Here is a 20,060-nt window from a genome sequence, read left to right as displayed (position 1 = left end):
TAATATTAATACAACAATATTTTAGTTTGACTTCTAACGTTGCTCAACTAAAAATACTTTCTTTCAAAACATTATTATGTTTTATTATTACTTTTTCTTTCCTCCTATCTCTGTCAGTCTTGCTTTCAAACTTCCTTTCTATTTGTTTTTTCCCCTGTTATCTCATCTTCCCCCAATTATCCCCTTTTCTTTATCCCCCAGCACCCTCCCCCAAATCCCTGTAATTGTAAACCCCCTTAACTATACTCACAAAAGACAAAAAAACAAAGGAAAAAAACACAACAGAAACTAGTAACTGTTGTAATGTGTACATAAACAAATAAATACAAAATAAAGTACTAATAGTCCTCCGAAGAGGGGGAGTGGTGGCGGGCCAAAAAAAAAAGTAAGCTGTCCTCTACACTGTGTCATACTATTTAATATTACTATAAAAAACACACATTTTAATCAATGCATTTAAAATCTCAAATAAGAGTAATAAGACACTGTGTCTCTCCAATACACACACACACACACACACACACACACACACACACAGGCAAATAAAAATACACATATATTCTCATTTTCATAGACTCCACCCCTAAGTTTTTTTTTCTGGTCACTTCAGGAAGTCCTATGAGAACGGAAACCACAGCGCTTCTCTCGTTCTTTCTGTCAGTGTGTGTGCGTGTGTGAGAGAATGTGTGTGTTTGTATGTGTGTGTGTGTGTGTGTGTGTGTGTGTGTGTGTGTGTGTCAGAGAGAGTCTGTGTGTGTGTGTAAGAGAGAGAGCGTGTGTGCTTGTATGTAAACTCCCAACCTTAAAAAAGACACAATAATTCTCATAGGAAATGATCCACACACCCAGCCCAGCGCAGTGTGATAATGTGCAGCAATAATATGAGCGTTTGACAGATGATTTATTCTGTTTTATGTTGCTCATATGAATACAAAACTTAGTTTGTAACCAATTAATAACTGAATTCATCTGATATTAAGCAAACTAACTGAAATATCCTCAAACACAACAATTAAACAAATACAAATATTACCATTAAATGTACTAGTTATTGTTAAAACACAGCTCTGGAAAAAATTAAGAGACCACTTCAGTTTCTGAATCAGTTTCTCTGATTTCACTATTTCTAGGTTTATATTTGAGGAAAGAAAATGTTTGTTTTATTCTATAAACAACAGACTGCATTTCTCTCAAATTCCAAATAAAGCAGAGCATTTATTTGCAAAAAATAAGAAATGGCTAAAATTACAAAAAAGATGTAGAGCTTTCAGACCTCAAATAATGCAAAGAAAACAAGTTCATATTCATACATTTTTAAGAGTTCAGAAACCAATATTTGGTGTAATAACCCTGGTTGGTTTTTATGCATCTTGCCATGTTCTCCTCCACCAGTCTTACACACTGCTTTTGGATAACTTTATGCCTTTACTCCTGGTGCAACAATTCAAGCAGTTTAGTTTGGTTTGACGGCTTGTGATCATCCATCTTCCTCTTGATTATATTCCAGAGGTTTTCAATTTGGTAAAAAACTCATCGTTTTAAGTGGTCTCTTATTCGTTTCCAGAGCTGTATATAAAAATATTGTTTTCTAAATATTTTGTGAATGCTATAGAAAAACATTAAATTCATTTTTTTATAGCACTTTTTTCTACAAATTTTGTCACAAAGCAGCTTCACAGAGAAAAAACAGGTCCACGCCTCTTATGAGCAGTACCACAGAGATGCCAATTTTATGGTGACACAGTGGCAAGGAAAAACTCCCTTTAAGAGGAAGAAACCTTGGAAGGAACCAAGACATTCCTTTATTCTTATTCCAGTAGTATGTAAAATTCATTTATATTTATTTTTTTATATTCTGAGTGCAAATAAATGAATAAATCATATATTGTTACACATACTAACCCATGATTTAGAACGGCTAAATTTGTATTTGTATTAAACTGCTTTCTTGCGTTTTTACCAAATTTTAACATAAATTTAGCCGAGCCAAATTACACCGCACTCTCTTCTTCAGCTGCTGACAATTAAAACAGCATCACTTGAGAGAAAGCAGCGGATCCACAACTCCAAACACTTATGCTGGCTTATATCACAGTAGGAGGGATGAGAGAAGAGAGCACCATCTACCCTAAAGAGCATGGACAGTTGTGCTCTCTCAGGCTCTGGCTGCTGATGGAAATCATTTAGATCTCTACACACTAAGAAAAGTAAGTAGAGATTTGTACCTAAAAGAGTACAAAGCTTGTCGCTGGGGCTGTACCTTATATTGAGGTACAAAAAAGTACCTTTCAGTGAAAGTCCTTTTTTGTACCCATGGTTTTTGTGCCAGTAAAGATTATAAAGATTATAAACATTATCATCAACTGAATATGTGTCAAGAACTTGATGATCCAAAATTGTCTGTCTTTCAAATAAAAAATGTGCAATTAAAGTATATATTATTTATTAGTAAAGGGATACAGAATGTACCTTTTGTCTGGTTAAATGGTTCAAATTTGTACTTACTGCTGTTAGAAATTACTTTGTACTTCAGAGGGAACAAATCTGACCCTGTAAAGACCAATATTATACCTTTGAGGGGTACAATTATGATGAGTGTACCTTTGTTTTTTAGAGTGTAGAAATAATTGTGCCTGTGGTTTTTTTACTTGTTTCACACTGTTAACTCATACGTTGTTTGAACTCAAATGATTAAGTCTGTTTTACATAAAATTGTATATTTCTAAACAATACTCAACTATTTTGAGTTAGTTGAACATTTGTGGGCACATAAATCTTTGAGTTGAACCAACTTATAATAACTGAGTTTAGTCTGTTGTCATTGACAGCTTCTTTTCCACTGGCTTCTGTCACAACCTATTTGCATACTGGGTGTGTCCAACAGTTTCAGACTAACACTCACCGTCAGTGTGTAGTGATTCCCCCTGGGCTACCTTAAAAAATAAATCAAGTTCCCCTTAAGTTGTAATAACTTGATGTTTTAATTTATGCTAACTCAAGTTTTCATTCCCCAGTACTTAACTTTTTTAAGGCAACCGGTTTCCTCAATTTTAAGTAAAGTAAATTCAACTTATCCTGGCTTACAGTGCAGTAGCTTTTGAGTTTTGAGAACAAATTTAATGGTACAATCTACCCTGTTGCCTGTTTACTAAGCATATTACAATAAAACTAACATATCAGATATTGAATTTCATTTTTTGTAGTTTAGACCTGTACTCATCACATGCCAGATCTGGTTCAGCATGGTGCCAGTGTGTACAGTGTGTACAGGGAGTACAGTGTGTACAGATACTTACAGGAACTTGCCGTTGACGCGTGAGCTGCCGTGTAAGCGCAGCTCTGAGTCTTCTCGTGTGATGTTGCCGTGGAACCAGGGCATTTTCTCATGTGCTGTGGTGGCAATCAGCTTCTCCAACTGGGGTCTCTGACTGATGATGGCCTGCTCCAGTGCAGCCCCCTGTCCCAAACAGATCAATAATATTTCATGGCTAGTGGCAACTGATTAATAAAATTCATTAAATTAATCACAATAAAAGTCTGTGATTAATCACAATCACACTTTGGACTTTATAAAACACAGTGGATCAACACCAGCAGATGACAGACATGTCTCTCCAAACCATCACTGATTGTGGAAACTTCACACTAGACCTCAAGCAGTTTGGACTGTGTGTCTCTCCACTCTTCCTCCAGACTAAAATTGACTGATGGTAGTGATGGTTTGGAGAGACGTGTCATCTGCTGGTGTTGATCCACTGTGTTATATTGTCAAGTCTAATATCAGTGCAGTGTTTTCCAACTTCATTCTTTTCTCTGCTGACAACTTTTATGGAGATGTGGATTTCATTTTCCAGCAGGACTTGGCACACTGCCAAAAGTACCCATTGGTCTTATAATATTTTCATTTTTGGAGAAACAGATATTTGGGTTATCACTGGCTGTAAGCCATAATCATCAATCATACGAGTTTAACATTGTGAACTGAATTACTGAAAAAAAGTTTTCAACAGAGGTGGAAAAAGTACAAAAAAATTTTAATTAAGTAAAAGTATCTTTACTTTGCTAAAATTCTACTCAAGTAAAAGTAAAAGTACTCATCTAAAAATCTACTTGAGTAAAAGTAAAAAGTACTCAATTTAAGTTTGAGTAAATTTGAGTAACAGTTACATAGTTACTTTTAATTATTTGATGTAATTAGAGTTTTTAACTATTATTCCACATAATAATTTGGACCTTTCAGGCAGTATCTGTTTAGACCACCCCATAAAACATTTTCAAAAACAAGTAGCATAGGTTTCTATAATCCATTTTTTTTCTTTAATATTAAAAAGTTATGGTCATATATGTGACTATAAACTTTACAGTTCATTATTATTTTTAACTTATATTTTAACTCATAGCTATGCTTTAACTGCTATTTACATGTTGTTTTTAACATTTAAGCAGATTGTTTAATAATATAAGTATTTACACCACATGCTTTCTCAGGTTTAATGTGGAAGCTTTTTGTATTGCATGAGGACATTATTGCCTTGTTATTCCACATGCGAACTTCCGTGCCAATTTTTTATATATTTTTTAATTCAGAAAATTGTTTTTTTTCCCCTGCATTTTATTTTTTACTCAGTAATTGGGAGTTTTCCAATGTAGTGAAGTAAATTACTTGTGTCAAAATGTAGTTGAGTAAAAGTAAAATGACCTATTTTAAAAACTACTTTAAAATTTTTCAAATTACTCATAAAATCTACTCAGTTACAGTAACTTGAGTAAATGTAATTCATTACTTTCCACCTGTGCTTTTCAATGACATTCTAATTTTTCTACCACTGTATTATGGAGCTTTGTTGTTGTATCTGTGTTGTATAGAGTGTTAAAATACACCCTTGTGTGCTTTTACACAGTTCCTACACGGTAACACACATTTAATTAGAAATACACAAATTATACACATGCTTAGACAAACTACGCTGCTCTGATGTTTTTTGCTACAATGTCACAAACACATATGTATTAAAAAGACCCTTGTCTTATTATGTTCCCAACCCCAGAGAGAAAGAGAGCATACACACTTACAGGAAGGCAAGACTTGCTCCTCCTACAGTATATAGTAACAACAATATCTTAAAATCTGTGGCTAGAGTAAGAACCTGATGATAAAGACGCCGAAACTCTGCTTGTAAAGAATGATCGCCATTTATAATATAACCCCAAAGCAGGAAAGGTTTAAACAGCATGATTTATGCAAGTAAAATAAAAATGCATTGTTTCTAATGGCTTACTTTGACTTTTATTTTACTGCAGATGGTTTAAACCTGAGATATTTCCTGTTTTGTTTGCCCAACTTCATTTCGTTTATTAATATTCACCCACACCTGCATTTCAGGCGTGCAACACATTACAAAAAAGTTGGAACAGGGCAACAAAAATCTGAAAAAAATAATCAGTACTAATAAAATAATGGCTCCAACAAACACACATGACTGAGTATTAAAAACTATTTTTAGGTTCACCAACTTGAGGAAAACTGCAGAATGCAGCAGCACGTGTGGTCTTTAACCAGCCAAAACAGGCACATGTCACCCCACTGCTCATTGAGCTCCATTGGCTACCAGTTGATGCTCGCATCAAATTCAAAGCTCTTACAATCGCCTACAAGGTGACGACAGAACAGCTCCTTCCTACCTGCACTCACTGCTGAAGGCTTACGCTACCTCCCGGCCGCTGCACTCCTCCAATGAACGTCGCCTCGCTTTATCAAACACACATTCACACAAAGCAATCCAGACTGTTCTCATACAGAGTTCCCCAATGGTGGAACAAACTACCTTCCACTACCAGATCAGGAGAATCTCTCGCTATCTTTAAGAAACTCCTGAAGACAGAGCTCTTCAAAGAGCACTTACTCTCCTAACACCTCTAACTAACTACCTTCTACTACCAGATCAGGAGAATCTCTCACTATCTTTAAGAAACTCCTGAAGACTGAGCCCTTCAAAGAGCACTTACTCTCTTAACACCTCTAACACACTAACTACTTCTAACCTCATCTCCTTCTTCCCCTCCTTCACTTCTCTATCCCTTTATTTCCCTTCTACCTCCTTTAAGCCCTATCTAAAGATGTTTTACCTTTAAACTTCTATTACTTTTGTACTTGACTATTGTAAGTCGCTTTGGACAAAAGCGTCTGCCAAATGTAATGTAATGTAATGTAATGTAGTGTAAAATTGTAACAAAAAAAAAAAAAACAACAAAAAAAGGAAACTTCAGAAAACATTATTCAATGTTGTCCCCAAACGTGCAACCACTTTGCATAACCCACCATTTACATTACATAATATCCTCAAAAGATTTTGGTGAAAAGATCTTTAGAAATAAAAAGAGATAAGGCAGATGGTCAGTATTGGATGTTGGTGATCTTCGGGCCCTCAGGCAGCTCTGCTTTAAAAACTGTCTGTACTGAAATTACTGCACTTTTAGTTTTTTTTGAAGTCCCTTGATTTTTGAAGTTTCTTGTTTTTTTAAAGTTTCTAGGTTTTCGAAGTTACCAAACTAGACTATGTTATCATCAGTTATGACATGAAATCTACAAGTATGGAGAAAATTAAAATGAATACTTTTTGTTCAGAACAAAATGGCAAAATACACCAACATTTACAGACTACAAACATGTAATTCCTATATTTTCAGACAAATGAAGGCCTTTTCTTAAATAAACATATTTAAGACATTATAAAAGTTTCTATGGACTCACAGACATCCCATATAATTATACTACTAAGCTTTTAAGAAATGAAAATGAAGGCAGACCACAAAACTGACCCAGGAAAAGGCTTAAACAAGTTCACAAGTTCAGAGTTCTGTCCCCTTTTTTTAACCTACTTCACTTGCGTTTTGTTTTAACCCCTTCCTGTAACTGTCTTCAGGTGTTACTTGTTAGGGTGAGTTGATGTACTGTATAAACCCTTTAACCACTTCCAGTAAGTGACCTCAAGTGTCAGACTTTCCTTAAAAAGTGGAAGTTCACAAAGAGCTATCAGAGTTAAAGTGAATACAAAGAACTGACACCTTCTGAAAAACCTGATTATTTATCAGATTTTTTTATTTGTTTCAGTACTATGTAGAAACCTCACATGTTTAAAAAAAATGGCTTTTTAGAATTTTAAAGGCGTTATCAGAGACTGTAAAAAAAGATGGACGCCGTGTTGCCGTTCCCATTCATTCAATGAGAATGAAGCCAAAATTTTCCTCCATGTTGGCGATCCTGATACCCGAGTCTGCACAGTAGAGACCAGAGGAGGGAGAAAGACTGTGGAGAGACAGCCTACTCATTTAAGTAACCCCGCCCCTGAGGGCTGCCTCACGGTCACAGGCTGCAAACTGTTTGTTATTGGTCCCGCCCATAACCAGCCCTTTTACAATAACCACACCTGTTTTGAATAGAGCTGAATAACGTTTATAAAAACGAATTCTGTGGGGATATAAAAATTGACAATATAAGCAGAGGTTACACTAGCTGTTACATTTAAATAATGGAAGTAGAATTACAGTATATTTAAAAAAACGTGATTGAAAGTTGTCTGTTTTGCCATTGAAACCTATGGGTATGGGTGGGGTTACACAGCTTTCTGCAACCAAACAGCAGGGGGCGCCCGACCTGTGGTGGCTTCACTTTTGAGAGACGATGCTCTGTCCAGCTATACACAGTCTATTGGCGTTATCAATAAATGCTGTTTTTTTTCGTGTTAGACACACTTTTTTCGTTTGTTACAAATGTAGCTAAATTAATCACTACATTAAAGGAACTATAAGCATAAAATGACAGCCAGCATATGAAATGGCTACAGCAGTCCAATTTTTATAAACAATTTCACACAAAGCTTATGCTGGTTGCCAGGTTGAGGACTTGAGTGCAAGACCAGTTTAAGAACTTTCACAATGGCAGGAGAATAAGTCATACTCTTGAAGTCGGCCAAATAATGAATATGTTTGCAATGTTTTAACTGTTTCCAAATAATAAACAGTTAGTAAAAGTGAGAATTCCAAGCAAAATAATTAAAGATAGATAAAGTTATCTTCACATAAATAAGTGAGTAAATGAGTTATGTGTGTAAGGAAGTGTAGATTGTACCTAGCAACAGGTTGGAAGCACTTAAAGGGGAAAAATGGTATTTTAATACGGTCAAAACTCAAAGACAGTTTTAAATTAATTTAACTATGAGGCAGCTTTCTGGGAAATCCTAGGGGTTCCATTTTAGGAACGCAAAAGTTTTTAGTAATTTTAAAAACAAAATAATAATAAAAAAACAGATGTAGTTGTTTTAGTGAAACGGATATATCTTTTTATATAACCTTTTATTTTATTTTATTTTTTCCATATTTTTATGAGAGTTTACCTCTATTTTAAACATACTAATCTAAAGGACATGTATAAAATGAACTCTAAAAATAAAGCTGTCTGAAATAAAAACCTAAACATAACCATGCAATATTGTTATCATAGCTGTTTATGCGCTGTTTCAGAATTACCAATATAGGGAACAGTTATAGTGGCAGTATTACAAACATAAAAGAATTTCTCAATTTTACTCATAACAGACTTTTAGATGAATGTGAGTCAGAAGCGTTTAGTCGTTAAATGGTTTATATCAGGGGTGTCCAAACTTTTTTTGTTGGGGGCCAGAAGGAGAAATATATTTGAAGTCACGGGCCACAGACTCTGTAATAAAACAAATAATGAAATATACCACTTTAAATAATACATTTTCCTGATTACTTTCATTAACACAACATTTTACTTGACTAACTATCTTTATCTATCTTTGACAGTGTTGTTTAAACTAAGATTTTTCAAATGGATGTTTCATTTCATGATGTCTCTTAATATTAAACTCCTTAATTACGGCAACTTTTAGACTCTTTTTCCCTTTTTCTGCCCTACAACTGAACACTCTCTCCGCTTTTAGACTCTTTGGCTCGTTTTTCTGGGCTACGACTGAGCACTCTCTCTGCTTTTAGACTCTTTGGCCCGTTTTTCTACCCTACAACTGCACACCCTCTCCGCTTTTAGACTCTTCGGCCCGTTATTTCTGCACTACAACTTCACTCTCGCCGCTTTTAGACTCTTTGGCCCGTTTTTCTGCACTACAACTGAACACTCTCTCCGCTTTTAGACTCTTTGGCCCGTTTTTCTGCGCTACAACTGCGCACTCTCTGCTTTTAGACTCTTTTGCCCCATTTTTCTGCACTAGAAATGCGCACCCTCTCCGCTTTTAGACTCTTTGGCCCGTTTCTGACACCTAGCGTTCAAACTTTGAATCTCACATTATAAAAACCTGCTTAACAGCGGGCCAACTTTCATTCTATTCCTAAAATTCCTCGCAGGCCGCTCCAAAACAGGAAACGGGCCGCAAATGGCCCGCGGGCCGTATTTTGGACATCCCTGGTCTATAATGTTAAACTGTGTTTTGTATTGCTGGTATGCAGTAAACACAGTATCTGCTGCAGAGCTCTGCTGCTACTAACCTGCAGGTTCCAGGTCTGTGTGACGTACTGCCTGATCAGCTTCTCCTTCACATCCTCAAAAGCCCCCACTTTGGGCTGCACGCCGCGCGGCCGGTTGCAGGGTTTCTTCAGCAGGCAGATGAGTCCGTCAGACTCCTGCGAGTGGTACTCGATCACGTCCTGCGGGGTCCGGTGGGATTTTCCGCCCACGATGGCAAAGGTCTCGTTCAGCTCTTTCTCTATGGTGTAGTGGTAGCACTGGCGGTTGTAGGCCACAGACAGAGCGAAGCCCCCCAGGTAGTTCCTGCTCTGCCGCAGCAGGTAGAGGCCGTCGCTCATACCTGCATGCCTCAGGTACTCCTCCGCCTCCTCTCGAGCGATGTTCCCGTAGAAGAACGACAAAGACGGCACTTTATCCGCCATGACTGCTCGCCTAGCTCCTTCTGTCCCCAGAAATCTGAAAGATGGGAAACAAGGATGAGTTATTTTATAGAATAAAGTTTAAAATATTAATATTTATTTCCAATTCCTGTTCATATGACCTCTATTCCTCTATGCCTAATAACACCCCTAACACTAAGAGGATGAAAAAACACACATAACACCAATAATAATAATTAGTTCACAGACTTTACACTAAGCTTATGATTCCTGCATTTTATTGCAAACAAATGCGGAGAGGAACATGCCAAGATGCATGAAAACTGTGATTAAACCCCAGGGTTATTGCACCAAATATTGATTTCTGAACTCTTAAAAATTTATGAATATGCACTTGTTTTCTTTGCATTATTTGGGGCCTTTTTCCTGAATCATTTTTTTCTGATTTTGCTATTTATAGGTTTATGTTTGAGTAAAATAAACATTGTTGTTTTATTCTATAAACTACAGACAACATTTCTCTCAAATTCCAAGTAAAAATATTGCAGAAAATAAGAAATGAATGAAAAAAACAAAAAAGATGCATTTTCCAGAGCTGTATCTATAAACAAAGATGTAAGTAGTCACGGGTGGCTGAAATCAGTACTCTGGAGAAGATGAGAGATGGGTGACTGGTGGCATGTGTATTCTGGAAGGAAGGGATTATTGGAGATGTAATGACCGGAATTAGGATGGTCAGTTTGTATCTCTTAACTTGTCTCTCTTGTTTCAAGGAGCCATGAGTCAGATATAATAAAATAATTACATCAAAACATTATTACATTATTGTTACATTATTCAGGGCAAAACACTTCTTGTGCAAGTTGTATGTGGCAATTAAGAAGAAAATTAGCTATAAATCTCAGAGGAAACAAATATACAAATATATATATGTATTTTTTTTCTTTAATGTAGTCTATCAGCCAGCACAGAATTGCTTCTTTAGTTTTATACTGGAGCTTTGAGGCAAACGCAGAAACAAGATTTTAAAAGCTTATATCCCACCAGTCTCAATATTAACCTTACCTTTGCCCTAAGCAACACTTGAGTCTGGCCCCAACCTGTCTCACCTATATACCACATCTATATCCTGTACTATGCAGATACCTTTCTCACACACACACACACACACCTTACACAAGCACATCTTATTTCCCCTTCTAAGGGTCTGCTGTTATTCAGGTTCATCCAGTAGTTCCTCTGCTTTGTTTTCTTTCTTAAATAAGATACTGAAGAAAACCACTGACCTTTAAGAACCTAAGGTTTTCTAAAGTTCAAATTATATCAGAATATGAGAGCACATCCTTTGCAAAAAGGAAGTAAACTTAAGATCATTAAAAGTATGTTCAAATTAAGTAAAGAACACTAAAGGTGCATTTTTTATTTAATATACTTTTTAAAAGTACACATTAAATATACTTTCTTTGTATTTCCATAAAATGTATTTTTTTCTACTCTTTATTTAAAGCATTTTTGTTTTGATACATAGGAATCACAAAAGTAAAGAAAACAAAACCAAAGGAAAGAAAAGAAAGAACTGCAAAGTACAATCAAAAATATGCACACACAAAAAGAAAAGAAAACATGCACAGTGGGGTGACGGTTCATAAAATGTATTTTTAAGCAATATGCTTTAAATGATAAATTCTGTTGATACAATATATATATATATATATATATATATATATATATATATATATATATATATATATATATATATATATATATATATATATATATATATATAGTGGCATGAAATACTGCTTAAGTGCTTAAAAGCTTTAGTGTAGTTTTTTTCCAAATAGCATTAAGGTGTACATATTATGTGAATCAATATGCAAAATAGTATATTTTCAGTACAATTCAAGTGTATTAAAAAGAGTGTTTAAAAACACATACTTAAATCTACTTACGTTAGCAGAAGTTGTATGAAAAAAAACTCTCAAAAGCACAATTTCATGATTTTATGTTGTGTTTAAATAAAGCTTAATTACAACTGAACTATACTTAAATTGCTATAAGTTGTTTGAAAATAATACATTTAGCATGTCGTTAAGTACATATTTTAATTTTAATTTAAGTGTGTACTTTTCCATGTTAAGTATAATAAAAAATATACAGTACTACTTTAAAATAGGACTACCCTTATAAAGGATTTATAAATGGTTTATAAAGAAGTTTATTAAATATTATTGATTAGGTTGTAAATGCCTTCAAAACCATTAACAGGCAGTTGCAACCAGTGATGTCAGTAACTTTAATCAGATTAAAGTTACTTATCCAAGTCACTGTGCGTTACTCTCTCTCTCTTCACCTCACTCACACACACACACACACACACACACACACACACACACACACACACACTCACATGAGGTACAACCATTGGTTTACTCACCGCACTCCCCTGTTTTACTCTTAACTTTGACTTTAACCCCTGTCTCTCTCTCTCTCACGCTCGGCGTGTCTTTAGTTTCTGCCCGTTCTCGTTTTTCCGCCAGTTCTTGGGCTCCCTATCTCTTTATAAAAGCAGTTTTTCCCGGCCGCGTCCCAATTCACTAGCCAGAGCAGCGGTCTGCACAGATCTGATTGGCAGAGGAGAGCGTTTGAAGATTTTACACCACAGGTGATTGGTCTGCAAGTTTACTGTGCCGCAGAGCGCGTATACCGTAAAGACAAGAAAAGTTCTGACGCTTTAAATGAACACTGTCAGAATTAAATTCTTCTCAGTAGTTTATCGGTTTGGTTCCGCATTGGACAACGTCTGGGTCCGGACCCGGACCACAGTCCGCATATATGTGATCCCTGGTCTAGACCGTATACACGGTTCTGTTTTATAAAACCACTCCCTGCTGCCCTGCAGAGAACAACAGGTTCAATGTTCAGTTTTACAGTGTTAAATATATCAGGTCAAGAAAGACTTTCTTTATTTCATTTTTTTTATATAAAAACAAGTATTTATGTTAATTGAAATGAAGAAATATTCAGGAAATAGTTCAACTTTAAATGTCTAGAGATACATTGTTGCTGTTAAAAATGCATTTTCCAATAAAGGCAGTACTGGCAAAACTAGTTATAATTTTTATGTTAAGGTGGTGGGAGGTGGTGTCTGCAGCTGCTGAAAGTAACTAATAAAGTAACTTGTAAAGTAACTTAGTTACTTTTAAAATCAAGTAATCCATAAAGTAACTAAGTTACTTTTTAAAGGAGTAATCAGTAATCGGATTACTTTTTCAAAGTAACTATACCATCACTGGTTGCAACACATCAATTAAAAGGGCAACAGTGATCTGTTGTTTACTTTAGTTATTTAATTCAACTTAATCATTTAATTTATAGTTTAACATACATCAATAAATTAATATGACATGTTTAATGCTGACTGATGGAAAAAACAGTAAACAAAAGTAAGATCCATATCTAGAAAAAATCTGAGGTTTAAATTACAAAGTATAAAGTATAAATGAGTGTGGAATCACTATTTTGCATATTTTCAGCTCACTGTTGCCATTTCTATTCATTTATGTATTTCTATTTGTTGTTATATAATTATTTACTGCTTGTTAATGGGTTTTAAAGTATTTGCAATCTATTTATTAACCATTAATAAACTCCTTTATAGACCATTCATAAACCCTTGATAAAGTTTTTTGCAGGTTTACCTGCTCATCTCCACAACAGCACACAATTGCTAACTCTCTCAACCGAATAACAGCAGTCTCTTTCGTCTCTGGGGAAATGGGGAGAGAGCGCCCCCATCTACCCACCCAGAGAGAGCAGGGCAACTGTACTCTCTCTGCTCTCTCGGACTCTGGCCGCTGATGGCAAGAAACATGACTTGGGATTCAAGCCAGCGATCCCTGGCTGATAGTGGCAGCGCCTCAGTCCTCTGGACCACAGTAACTAGTACTACAGTGACCACATGACCACATGGTAGTAAAAATGATGGTACTTTTGCCAAGCCCTGTGTCCTTACACTGCACTGTGTGGGTGTTAATGCCTTTTGTGACGTATTCCTGGTACACAGCTCACACTGTGGATTAAAATATTAAATGCCAGCACAGCTTTAGAAAGGGAAACTCCCATCTATTCTATTCTAAGAAACCCCCTACAACCTAAAAAAACAGTTCTATATAATTTTTTATACATTTAGACTTAAAATGAGCATTCATTTCAATCATTCATTTTAAGTAAACTTCCATTTGTTTGCATAACTTGTTCTTTTTCTGTGTATCTGAAAAAGTATGAGACAATAAAATGTAAGAATTTTTTTATTCAAACTAGTTTAAAATTAAGTCTTAAAATTAAAATATTAAATTGTACAGACTTTATATTAAATGCTAATGTCTTTAAGTTTTGGGATTTTAAACTGGGCGATTATAATGCGGCCTCCTTTTTGAGCGGATGATCCGATTCCAGGTTATGTTTAGTCAGAGAGAGAGAGAGAGAGAGAGATAGTTTCTTTGGTTCTTTCTTTCTTAGTTTCTTTGTTTTTACTATGAGTGAACCAGCTACTGAGCTCTGAGTTTCCTCTTCTGAAGTCTCCATTGCTCCACCAGCCCCTCGCGTTCAGTAAAACTGAGCCGGATCCTCTTTTAGAGGCTATACATGAGGCGTAAGTATGTAAAGACGAGTGACATGGCCAAAAGAATTCAGTGAAAAGCGACCCGACACCCCAGTTTTTACAATGAATATATTAAGCTTAGCAGGGATGGTCGTTCCAGCACACTACTACCATTAATTAAACACAATATGTTATCCCTTTTCCACCCAGAAATGCTTCTTCTTTCAGTTTAGAAACAAAATAACATGAACTGCAACTTTAAGCTAACGATTCCTGCCTTTTATATGTCATAATAAATGAAAAATATGTCATTTCAATATTAAAATGTTTAAGACTAACAAAATAAAAAAAAACAGAAATGGAACTGAAAATAGGGTTCCTCGCACTTCCTCATGCCTACAGTACCGTCTTAATTCAGTCTGCTGTTAACCCTTTCATACGTGAAATATGTTCTAGTGATACAAAACATATGTAAATGCTGTTTTCTGTCTGTAACACAATCAAACTCAAGATTCAGTAATGAATTAATAGTTTAACATTGTTATTTTTGTGTTAATATACATCTGATTTTATTTAACTTTTATAAATAGTCTCTAAGCAGTAAAATAAAAAATACAATTATTACAAAAAGAAAAGAAATACTCTGTGTTCTTGGATTGTCATGCTCATAGTCTTTATCATAAGGTCCTGATCCCTCTCTTTAATACTGTGCTGCTTCTAATGGACAGTTTTTAATGCTTTTAACACATGATCTTAATAGTTTTATTTTAGGAGGGCAAGCGTTTTCAGTTTTAATCTTCAAAAACTGAATTTTAAAACATAAAGTGCTTCTAAAGAACATCTGAAAGTACAATCCTTAAAGCTCTGAACTTATTCAACTTTCTTTCATGCTTTACTTCAGTGTGCATATTGTAATTTTATAAGCTGTTATTTGATTGGCTAATAAATGTCTTTTCTGATGTTCAACTGGTCTCAATCAGTATCACGTGCAATAAAAAAGGGAAGAAACTGCATGATGTCCATTATAATGAACACAGCATTTGAAATGAGCAAATAAAGCAGAATTGAATTTAATATATTTGACTGATCTGGAGATACAGAGAGGAATCAAACAGGATTTAACTCTAAATCTAATGAGATAAATAAAGTATGAATAAAGCAGGGTTTCAAACTAAATTCTAGTCAAACCATGAATATGCTTCATAAAACAAAAATGCTGTGTTTCACTAACAGTTAGGTTTACAGCTATCATAAATAGCTCAACACTCTCTCAGAAGCGAGATTCCGCCTTCGCTCTGGCGACTCTTCTCAAAACAGCTGAGAGGCGAGCCTCGCTCTGTTAGCTGCTGGACACGCCTATTGTCACACTTCTTTTTTTTATATCTTTTTCACACATTTTTTCTTCTCAGTTAATAAACTAGTGGATAAATAAACAGATTAAACACAGAAATGTCTATACTATAATTCCCAGCTGGGAGAAATGTTAAAAAAGGAGAATCTGCCTGAATATTTTTTAAAATGCATTACATTAAGGATAACTGTAAAGGCAAATATACTTTGCAACATGTATATCAGGCTATAGTGAACAAATGCACTAATGTCAATAATATAGTAAAACAATATAAAAGATAGTACAATTCATTTTGCTGATACTTGCAAAATGCTACTACAGCAAAAATGATCTGTTTAACCTTCTACCATATTTTTTTCCCCGTAAATCTCCTTTCATTTTCCCAAAAATTGTCTGTGCACCCTTTAATCCAGTGTAACTTGTGCATGAATTTTACCAGTCAGGTTGTAAGGAGCGGTAAAGCCACTCTGCTGAAGTACAGCGATATAGAGGAGTTTCAGTTTAGTTCTCCAGCACCGGGGCTGGAGTAGCGTTAGCATTAGCCACTGATCGCGCTAAGCACTAGCTATTCCCCCATTCACAGGTGACTATTTTTGGACTGTAGCCTGCTGCTAACCCTGGCTAGCATCACTTAAGCAGCATTAGCATTTGCTGCTAACCACGCTAAGCGCTAGCTCTTTAGCCGTTCAGAGGTGAGTTTTATCGGCCTGTAGCCTGCGCATTTATCGTGTAAAAACAAGCTACGTCGAACGAACCGCTAGCTAATATCGCCCTGGCTTACCCAAACACTCAGGGTTCCTCAGTGTAGCGCTGTCGGGTGGCATTAGCCGCTAACTGCTAGCGGTTTGCAGCTAATGCTAATGCCCCAGCCTTAGTGCTGGAGAAATTCAGGAATCTAAGCTTATTTTAACTAAACGGAAGTGCCTTATAATAGTTTGCCTTATAGAGCGATGTTGTTTTATTAATAGATAAAGGAGCATATTTTAGTGATAACGACAGGAAAAGTATGTCTTGTGCATCTCAAAATCTCCTAATGTCCTAATTCTCTTCATTACTTATTATGGGTGTGATTTGGGCATGATGTGAAATAAACCCATCAGCATGTCACTTTCTATTCCCTTTAAGAGCCAGGCGAGCTCTGACTTTGGCGGATTGCTATTTCAAGGGCACAGATACCTGGACGTGTTCAATGTTTCTTAGCAGAGAAAACTTAAATGCTTGTTCATGCTTTTTCATTTTGTTTAGAATTGATGTAAATGTTTTCAAAGCTGCCAACGCACTGCTGCTATATAAACAATGTAGGCAAAAGGCATGAAAATAGATTGCTGCCAGGGTGTTTGCCTTGCACCTAAGCAGATACAAACACCTTTTAAACACATATCGTATCGCATATCGTATACCCTGAAATATCGTCCCATATCACCCACCCCTAATTATCACATTAGTGTACTATTTTTTTTAGCTGTTTTTAGCTAAAAAAAAAAAAAACTGTTCTCTTTTCCCATTATATATCTACTAGAGACTTATACAGATTATATCTGTACAGTATCATTTATTTTACTTTAATTCTGAATACATGGAGATATTTAAAGTGCATTATTATTAGTATCATGACATTCTGGAACATTGACTTATGTTACAAATCTGATAAAATTCTTGTATTTTTTAAAATCTCAGTTAGGAGTGTGCCATCTCATATCATATACAATAATATTTTTTTTTATTTTGTTGCAGTAGTGTACTTTTGAAATATATATATATTTTTTAATTCAGTGTTTTGTCATATCGCCAAAAGTATTGTTATCACAAAAAAAAACCCCACAAAATATTGTGATATTATTTTAGGGCCATATCACCCACCCCTAACTCACAGGCAGAATGAATATAGAGTTAAGTCAAGTCAAATACAGCAACAGGATGGAAGACATCCTGCTGTCCTTTTCAGACACAATTTAAAAAGGGCATTGCATCACACGAACTGCAAAATAAACCTCAGTGCTGCATTTGTAGTTGAAAGAAGACAAAGAAGTCGAGCACAGGTAGAGAGAGAGAGAGACTCTCGAACACACAAACCCAGACCACAAAAAGTTCCATACTGAGGAGCACGGCTTCACTGGGCATGAAAGGTCATTGTTCTGCTAACAGAGTCTCACTCTGAACAGTAAAAAGGCGCCAAATTGCCACTCACTCAACTAAATGAATAACAATTAACAAAAAATAATAATAATAATAAAATAATGGAAAAGAAAAAAAAAATAAATCAAAATGATCAATTTCAGGTCACTTCAATAATCAAATGTATGTTCAGCTGCTGCTTCAGAATTATGATGTTCATATGAAACCCATCATTTTCAAACCATTTAAGTTCTCTATTCTTATTGTACCATTTTAAACTTGTTTTAACAACTGCAAAATTAGAAGAAAAAGCTAAAAAAACAAGACTTAACTGTGCCAACTTTGTCATTTACATGAATAAAAATAGAAATAAATCAAAATAACCCAACTAAAGTCACTTTAAAAATCAATCTTATGGTCTGCTGCGGCTTCTTAACTATTATGTACATGAGAAAACTATCATTTCAAATCTGCATTCGTATTAAACTTTTTTTGAATTTATTTTCTATTTTGTAGATTAGTATTAAACACATCAAAACAGTTAAAGGGATACATATTGAATTATGTAGTAAAACTGTAAAAAAAAGAAAGTGTCCCAGAAGGAAAAGCAGCAACTATTGTTCAGCACCTCCAGGAACTCCTTCCTTCAAGACGCAGAGAACTATTCTAACTATTAGAACAAACTATTAAAACTATTAGGAAAATCTAAAGTAAAAAACATATTCTGTTTTTTTTTACTCTTTTTTTTCCTTACAGTATAAATCTGCATATGTTCCTGTTTACCTTAAATGTCTTTAATATTAACTACATTTGTGATGTACAAAATCACCAAAAGAAAGAAAACACATTTAGAGAATGAGAAGAGGTGTGTCCAAACTTTTGACTGGTAGTGTGCATGGATCATTTGTGTGGAAATGGATTGGTTACTGAAGGTATTACTCTCACAGATAAATAAATATCTCATAGAAACATCATAATTAAAGGACCAGAGTCTTATAAAAAATGAATCCAGTGCTGTTTTATCAGTTTCACTGTATAAAATTGGTAGAGCTGGGCAATATTTTATAGTTGTATCGTGATAAATTATTAGTTAATGTATTGATGATATCAAGAATACCATTAATGTTTAAAGAACACCAACCCAACTGTACATTACAAACAGTGTGATAAATCCTGCTGAACTGGATGAAGTGCAGCAAAAACTTAAGAAAAATATATTTTCTTTGCATATAAAATATAAAAAAATAGCAGTTTTAAAGAATCTGCCACTGTTAATTAGCTAATACACTCTGTCTGCGTGTCACAACATTGCGCTTAATACTGTGTACTGTAAAAATGTCTTTAAACACCGTGATTAGGGTTGTTATGCCACCAATTTTGACCCCAACTTCTGCCATAGATAGATAGATAGATAGATAGATAGATAGATAGATAGATAGATAGATAGATGCTCCATGCTGTTTACACTGAGCGTGGTATGTGCAGCTTTCACCGCTCGCAGTGTTTTCTATTTCCCATTTTCAGAGTTCTGTGCAGTGATGTCAGTAACGCGTTACTTAGTAATTAGCTAATTACTAATTACGCGTTACTTAGTAACGTGTTACTCTAATCTGACCCTTTTTTCAGTAACGAGTAATCTAAGCGTTACTATTTCCAATCCAGTAATCAGATTACAGTTACTTATTTAAGTCACTGTGCGTTACTCTCTCTCTCTCTCCACCTCATCTCCTCCACACACACACACACACACCGCTCCCTTACCCATTCCCCCTCCGCTCTTCCCCAATCACACGCGTCTCGCTTTCTCCCCTGTCTCTCTCTCTCGCGCTCGGCGTGTCTTTAGTTTCCGCCCGTTTTCGTTTTTCGCCAGTTCTCGGCGCCCTATCTCTTTATTAAAGCGTTTTTTTTGCGGCCGCGTCCCAATTCACTAGCCAGGGCAGCGGTCTGCCACAAATTTGATTGGCAGAGGAGAGCATTTAAAGATTTTACACCACACGTTCGCTGTGGCGCAGAGCGCACAATACCGTAAAGACAAGAAAAGTTCCGGTGCTTTAAATGAACACTGGCAGAATTAAATCCTTCTCAGTAGATGGGTCCGGTATGGGTCCG

General features: G+C 35.5%; 1 protein-coding gene across 5 annotated transcripts in view; it reads right to left on the bottom strand.

Annotated features, from left to right (window-relative positions):
• syk (spleen tyrosine kinase) overlaps positions 1–20,060 on the bottom strand; it is a 115,035-nt gene that overhangs the window by 17,530 nt on the left and 77,445 nt on the right. For all 5 annotated transcript variants that reach the window (XM_022665569.2, XM_049468583.1, XM_049468584.1 and 2 more), the window contains 2 exons: positions 9,523–9,958; positions 3,297–3,457 (listed from right to left, as the gene is read on the bottom strand). In XM_022665569.2, coding sequence (XP_022521290.2) covers positions 3,297–3,457; positions 9,523–9,924 — 563 coding nt within the window. In that variant the 5' untranslated portion in view covers positions 9,925–9,958. The remainder of the gene's footprint in view (positions 1–3,296; positions 3,458–9,522; positions 9,959–20,060) is intronic.

Source organism: Astyanax mexicanus, chromosome 20 (assembly GCF_023375975.1).
Source record: "Astyanax mexicanus isolate ESR-SI-001 chromosome 20, AstMex3_surface, whole genome shotgun sequence".
NCBI lineage: Eukaryota > Metazoa > Chordata > Actinopteri > Characiformes > Acestrorhamphidae > Astyanax > Astyanax mexicanus.
This window is presented reverse-complemented; position numbering and strand designations above follow the sequence as displayed.